The sequence below is a fragment of the Polyodon spathula genome, chromosome 6 (assembly GCF_017654505.1).
Source record: "Polyodon spathula isolate WHYD16114869_AA chromosome 6, ASM1765450v1, whole genome shotgun sequence".
NCBI classification, from domain to species: domain Eukaryota; kingdom Metazoa; phylum Chordata; class Actinopteri; order Acipenseriformes; family Polyodontidae; genus Polyodon; species Polyodon spathula.
Window position 1 is genome coordinate 9256008 of NC_054539.1, and position 7601 is coordinate 9263608.

The 7601-nt window shown below is 39.0% G+C and overlaps 1 protein-coding gene across 1 annotated transcript; it reads right to left on the reverse strand.

Moving 5' to 3' along the window:
* Nucleotides 1-1000: 1000 nt before the first annotated feature.
* On the reverse strand, nt 1001-7290 carry LOC121316809 (MAD2L1 binding protein). Its single transcript, XM_041252023.1, has 3 exons — nt 6507-7290; nt 5520-5842; nt 1001-3180 (listed from the first exon to the last, which is right to left on the reverse strand). The coding sequence occupies exons 1-3, from the start codon at nt 7024-7026 to the stop codon at nt 2647-2649; spliced, it is 1377 nt and encodes a 458-aa protein (XP_041107957.1). The 5' UTR covers nt 7027-7290; the 3' UTR covers nt 1001-2646.
* Between the last annotated feature and the right edge of the window lie 311 nt (nt 7291-7601).

The following is a 7601-nucleotide window of genomic DNA, read 5'->3' on the forward strand; positions in this document are numbered from 1 at the left end:
CGCGCACCCATAGTGACCTCTATGGGAAGTCACCTGGGTCAAAAATGTGCTGCTTCAGCACGAATCAGAATCTTTTGGGACAGAAAAAAGACATGCACATCATTCTGAAATGCCTTACTTAAACAGTGCACAACTTGCTGAAAATGTTGTGTAGTGATTTTTATATATATTTTATCTAGTATATATAATTTTGTTATGTGGAATGTAATACAAGAACCAAATGTGAGTTTTTTTCCCCCTTAGCCATTTCCACGTTTGTTTCATTTGAAGTGTTTAAAATTAAATTTCAGTTTTGATTTGCTTGTTCAGCTACAAAACGGACAAGTAAACCTACTGTTATTACTTTATGAACAGGTATCTATGGCTACTGTTTACTGTGAAGAAATGGGGATGGCAAGGAAATGGGGAAAAAAAGTAAAAAATAAATCAAATGCAGTGTCAACTTTGTACTATTTATTTGGGAAATAAACAAAACAGTTTAACTTGAACTGCTATAGGGTATCCTTTGTTTTGCAGTTAATTCACTCAGTAAAGTAAGGCCTACCCAAAGTATTCTTTACTCCTGGGATGTTTTTCTACTTTAACTTGCTACATATTGAAAAGTCTTGCTGCAAAACGCAGGCACACACACGAGCCACAAACCCCTGCCTGTGCCGCTATGCTGTCTCTGCCTGCGTACTGAGCAATATAATGGTTTACTACTTTTTAAAAATGAACGAATATCTGAACATGAAAATCCTGTGTTTGTCCCAGCACTAGTTTTAGGCGCAGTACACTGATTTCACCCAAATCCTCTCAGGATTAGTGTCTATGTCCCCACTGAACTGGCAGCTTTCCACAATCAGCTGCTGCACACTTCTCTACCCTGGGCCCAGCCGCGCTACAAGAATATCATCTACTATGTGGAAAAGTGATTTTGAACAAAATCTAGATACAGTACACATGGCACAAGTGTTGTACAATGGCACCTGCAAAATGCAATGGCTCGTTGACAACACTGTTAAAATCGCAAGACAGTCTCGACTGTCCTGACATTCTTTTATTAAATTTATTATCAACATGAGCTACCACAGCACCATTGATCAAATCACCTGGAAGGAAATAATAATAATAAAAAAAAGGTTACATCTAAAAACAAATGCTTAATAGTGGACTTCAATAATCAATGTGAATTTGTAGGTTTTTAAAATCAGGATTACATTTGTTCCAGTATTTCGAAAATTTAATTAAATCATTCTCATTTTGTTAGCAATAATATGTTATAGTATATAAAATCAAAATCTTAAACTTAACGAGTTCCAATTTCAAGATGCTTGTAATTTTCTACCTTATTAAGAGGCGGTAAAGTTGTAAACCACCACATGCATGTTCAAAGCAAACCAGGATAAAAAAAAAAAATTACTTAAAAAAAAATTAGATATTAGAAAGGCATGTAGAATCTTTTATCATAATGGCTGCACAGAACCCAAGCAAACATCAGATACAATTAGCAAGCCACTGATTTAGACCAGTGGGATGCTACTGTAAGCACTAGTGGGTACTGAGGGTGTGGGCACTTTATTAGGAACCCTGAAAAATGTCATTCCATAATAGATTTATTTTCTGTTTTAATTTTATATTCCATCAAAATGTTCTCTTTTGAGGTTTGTATAGCAGCGGTTTCTTTAATACTGTCTTTTACCTTGTCTTGTGTACATGCTTTTTTTTTTTGTAAGCCACCTGTGAATTGCGTTTCTTTAGCAGATCTACATTCATATGCTGATCTATCCGATTACCTGAGGGATAGATATTGCCTCTTGTCTCTAGAACACTGTTGGCAGGTTCTTGTGGCAGCTAACTGAAATGAGTTTACAGATATACAGTAAGTAGTAGGAGTACTATACTGAGTCTGGTTCTCCATCAAACCTGGTACTGTCTTTCTGGTCATGCAATTTTCCTTGGCCCAGAAAGTTTACTTCAAAGTCTCAGACGCTTTTTAAAATTTTCATCTGTAGACTGAAACAGTTCTCGCTTTCCATTTAACCCCACCTTACCCAGTCATAAACCATACCAACTATATGTATATTCACAGAAGAAAGTTTATAAAAAAAGGTCACATTTCTCATTAAAATGTGAGCATATAGTTTGGGTAATATAAAAGTACTTGATTATTTTTTTCAATTTTTTTTTTCTTTAATAAAATAAATTTTTAAAAAACATGTTCTCCTTGTCCCAAATGACAGGGTTCTCATTAATAGACTATGGCTATTCAAGGTTCATCTGCATGTTTTTATTGTTTTGTGCTTGCACCCTGCTTAGAGAAGGTTGATCTAACTTGCCTAAGAGTCAAACCCTCCTTTATTTCCTATTGAACCAGGGCACATGGGGGGCATGCAGGCCTTTTCGGCTATTGTCCTCAACACAGCAGGGAAATCAACACAAACTCTAAATTGAAAGCAATTTCATATAAGAATTAAATACTGTTCTTAAAACAAGCACTGGAAATCTCCCTTCTATGAGATTTAACTTGAGGTATTCTTCCAAAGGCAGGTGGTCATGGTCCCCGAAATATCTCCTCTTCCTCCCATTCCCCTCCCCTCCCTTAAAAATCGATTTCACCATCAAATATAATGCTGCCAACCAACTCCTGGCACGTCCCTTTAAAAATCATTTATAAAATCCTTTTATAGTCACTGGTGCCTGAAACCATATGTAATCGTCCCAGTTTGTCCGGGCTGCCTGGGAAAGATGACAAACCTCCTCCTCAGAACCACAGGACAAGACGATGATCTGCTTCTTCACTCGCGTCGGGACCTGGTAATCCATTTTGGGCCGGAACCAGCCGACCCCACAGTCCCGATGCCCCTGTACCATGACAGTGGTGGTCATGAGCTGGACGGGCTTGGAGTCGGACAGGATGTCTGCCATGAAGAGCGTGCGGAAGAGACTGCGGAGACAGGTGGCCGTTTTCAAGCTCTGCTCCAGGCTGCCCAGTGCGATGCCCTCCAGATTCACCTCATAGAGCTCTTTGGGCAGCATGATGTTCCCACCCAGCAGCAGGAGGACACGGGGCACTAGGCTCAGAGAGAAGAGCTCCTCCAGGTGCAGCAGCACTTCTTCCATCTCCTTCAGCACCCGCTGGCATTTCTTCCCATCCCAGCCCTCTGTCTTCAAAGGCTTTCTTGCTACCAGCTCATCCGCCTGCGAGCAGAGAAAGAGAATGAACATATAAAATGAGCATGCTGTTTTATAGTACGAGGCAAAACCAAATGAAACACTTCAATTTGACCTCTGAACGAAGATGATTCTCCATATTGTCTCATTTAACTTACGGTTTACAGCTGATACAAGACCTTTGAAAACTCTTTGAAATACGACTTCATACTTGGTACACAACTTCATTCTATAAAGCTCTAGGTCAGTGCTTATTAGACGCTCCTTTGGTCCAATTAATTAATTTAGGGTACAGTTGGAGACCCCTGCTCTAGGTCAGGCTTTATTGTGGGTGTTGTACAAGAACAAATAAGCTGTCAAAGCCCACATGCACAATGGGGGCATGGGACAAAACATGGTTAATTCTCTATCAGTGTTCTCGCCATTGCGCCAATGGCCCCTGAAATAAATGTCCCGCTGAATTTCTCTTAACGCGCCTGTGTGTCCCCCTCCCGAGACGCAATACCAATACACAGTATTATAAATCACACACTTAAGGATTAGACACACACACACATCTTTACAGTGAAAATAGGTTATTTTTGTTAAATATAAGGATTCAACCTCCACTACTCCATCTAAAAACTGTCTGGTCCAGGATCGACCATAACATTACAAAACTATTTATTAAAAACAAATGTACATCCTGTAAAACTTACACCACTAGCATTTAAGTGTTATGAAGCGTTGTTAGTAACTGAAGAGTTGAAACAGCTCTGATTTGGTGTAGGAAAGGTATTACTAGCATCGCTGTCACAGCAGGGTGAACTTGTTCCTGAAGACTTGCGTGGAGAAATGCATTTATTTCCCTTTTTTGCACTGCATCCGTGTTTGTCGCGTAATGCATGAGACTGAGTTCGCTCTTGTGTCCAGAAACTGGAATAATATGCCTGTCTTCAACTCCTGCATCACTTTACATGGAATTTGAAAAAGCCTTGGTTGGTCTGGGTGAAGTTTGGAAATGTACAGCTTAAAGCTTTTTACAGGACAATTTTTTAATCTGGCTGCGTGTACATTCCTATATCAGGTATGTCTTAAGAGCACCTTGGTGATTTTTGGTCTGTAATGCTGATGTTTGAGTGACATATTCGCAGCCAGTGCCTTCAGTAAGTACAACAAGTTATTTTTTTTAGAGATTAGGAATGTTTTCATTTCCTCACCCAGTTCTAGACGTATACAGTTTCTTCTGATCTGTTCTTGAAATCGTCTTTTTATGATTTACATAATTTAAGCCACAACGAGCTGCATGTTTAGCTTGTAGATTTAGGTCTTTGCCAGATGGAATTCAGAATTTTTAGCGATAGTCTTTTTATTCCAGGAGCATATCTTTTTAAATACTGAGAAACCCCAAGCTTGTTGTCTACTGCTTCAGTGCAATGGGATTGAAATACAAATCCTGTTTTCATGGGTAGATTGCTGTATGTGCAATTACTATGACAGCCCCATAATAGTACGGCAGTGTAAAGGTTTTATTTGACCTTACTATATTTTTATAGAGGGCATGGGCAGTACTTGCTGTAAATAGGCAGTTAGAGTGGGGGACTGTATTACCGTTACTGCCACTAATGAGAAATTACAGTAACAGTTATTTTTCTGTGCAAGGTCTGTTTGTCAAAATATAAAAGGAAATAATATTTAATATGTAGTTAACATGTATACTGTATTATTATTGATATACATATATTTGAGTTGTTTTATTAATGTGTACCTTTAAAATGCATTTGTGAAAAATAAAAGTAATTATAAAAATAATTGCACAAGGCTCTACTAAGTAAATACTACAGTTATATAAATGGGCTTGATACACAAAGCAGTTTTAGGTAAACGATAAAGCTGTATAAACGAATATTTGTATTGCGCTCTCCACAGGTGAGGGCCATTGGTGTCGACTGGGCTGATTTACCACTCCAAGCGAAACAAGTGAATAAACAGCAGCTTGGTTTTGTGTGGATCGCAGTTCTCCAGATTTCAAGAAAAGCTGCAATCATCACAAATTCAAGCAGATGTTTTTTCACTTTATTTACTTGGAATGGTAGATTAGCCCAAGCAACACCAGTGACCCTCATCTGATTTCTGTGGAGCACAAGTATGTGTATACAACTTGATGTCAATGAAACTAGAATAGATAAGTTTTATATTGAAATGTACTAATTAAAATCCACCTTGGAGGTCGGAGCAGAATAAATTCAACAATAAGAATAAAGTTCACATTATTACAACTATTGCTGAATCTCAGTGAGAGACTTGCAAGGTGAGGATATGGACAGCCTTTGAGACAGATGTATGAATGATCCAGAGAAACGAGTGAACTGTATCACCTTCCTTACCCTGCCCATTGTTTGCTGTTTCTTCTGGAAAAACTGCAGCTGGTCGTAAGGCATTGGAAGCTGCTGCCGCTGGTACAGCAAGTATTTGAGAATCTCGCAGACAAATTTGCTGCAGCTTTCCTGGGTGACACTACCGGAGAACATCACAGACACTGAACACTCGTCGTTTGATCTCTGCCCCGGGTCTAAGCTTCCCACGAATTCTTCTATCCTTTGGGTAGGGAAGTCGCTTGAATTGGCAGTGTTTTTCAAGCAAACATCTTCTGTCTGGATGTTCACAATTGTAGGACTGTCAGACATCTTACTGCTAGTCGTTTTTATTTCTGCAACAAAAATAGGTAGCAAAATAACCGTAGATTGCTTATCTCCAACATGATTAACTATTTTTAGCAATAGCCATAGCATCACACACAAAATAATAATAAAAATAATCACAAAGAATGGGTGTTTCGTGTTTAGCTGTTACATAAAATATAGGCTATTGTTCGTGAACTGTTTACTTTAGGGGAGGAACAGAGTTATCAGGTAAAAAAAAAGAAAGCTACGATTATAATTCAAAACTATTCAAATAGTAACGTCGGGTGGAAACTTTGAAAATAAGGCCCAAATACACTGTCACGTTCATAAGCATTGATTCTGCGATGTATAGGAATTCAAAGTGACCGATCTAACACCCCATGGTGTTGCCGACAATTAATGTGACTGAGCAACAGGAGCCAGTTTCACAAAGCACTGCTAACTCTTAGCAAGCTATCTATTTGTAACGGTTTGAAAAAAATAAAAATAAAACAATATTGAGACATAACGATAGAGTTTAGTAGAAAGCCATTCAAAGTCTACATAATAAGGATACACGTATTGTTTTCTTTCACGGAAGTGAATAGGGATTTAGCAGACTGCTGCCCAGAACTGCTTCAGGACACCAAGCAAAAATAAGTGTGTCCTAGTATTATCTTCCCCGTGAACATTTAATTATCTTGATGTTACCTGTGGAAGGAAGATCGTGTTCGTTGTGGTTCTCCTTATCCTCTTCACTCCGCCCCGTGTCACTGCTGTTTTTCCCCGATACTGAACTCGGATGTCGGTTACCTCCAGTCTGTGCCATGCTAACGTCATCACACAATAAAATATAACCTTGATTCCCGGACAACGTGCTGCTGGCCACAGTTTGTGCTACAGACGGCTCCATCTCATTTGAACTAAGAAGCCAGCATTCACCACACGGACTTTCGTTCCGAACTGTTCCCTCGGCTTCTGAACCAGCCGCGCCCGGGTGATCAGACTGTAACTGAGCCGCAGTGCGGCAAGGCTCCGTATCACATTCGCCCGTGGTCTGCCGCTTATCTTCCGTCTCTGCTTTACTGCCTACTAGTACTTCTCTGTCCCGCTCCCCACCCAGCTCAAAGTGAATTTCACTGTCCGGCCGGCCCGCCATCGTGTCCTTCTTTTCTGACGGTTTGTTTGAATCTCCCTTCGGCGTTGCATCATGGGAGACTTGACAAAACATTCATACTTTCCGGTTTCTGTTATTTTTCTATTAGAACTCTAAAGACGATAAATAATAAACACGGGCTTTGGTCTTTATTCAAAATACCGGTATTTATTTTTCGTTTTAGGCTGTTAACAGTTAAAAAATTAAAATAGAAAATAAACAAATTAAAGATTTACGTCATTTCCTGTAATTAGTCATTTATTTTAACACTGGGACTGCGTAAAACCCGGACCGGAACTACGGAACGGTGGAAAAAAAATTACAAAGACGTCTAAAACAGCAAAAATACTTTAGTCTTGGGCTTTCAGCAACTTGTGTTATAATTGAAAATATTGTAATACACGATTTAAATGATATTAATAATTATAATGAAATAATAATAATTCATAAATACTTTCTACAATTTGAAAAACTGAACAGAATTAGTAAAAGTAATAGTACCATAAGGGTCCCCTTTTCAACTACAATAGTTTCATTCTGGGAAGCTATTTCTAGAACGGAACAGACACCCAGACTGGAGACATTGGGGACCCAGTGGGCGAAGCAGAATCATAAATCAATTAATTAATTAAACCGTACGGCGAGGAACG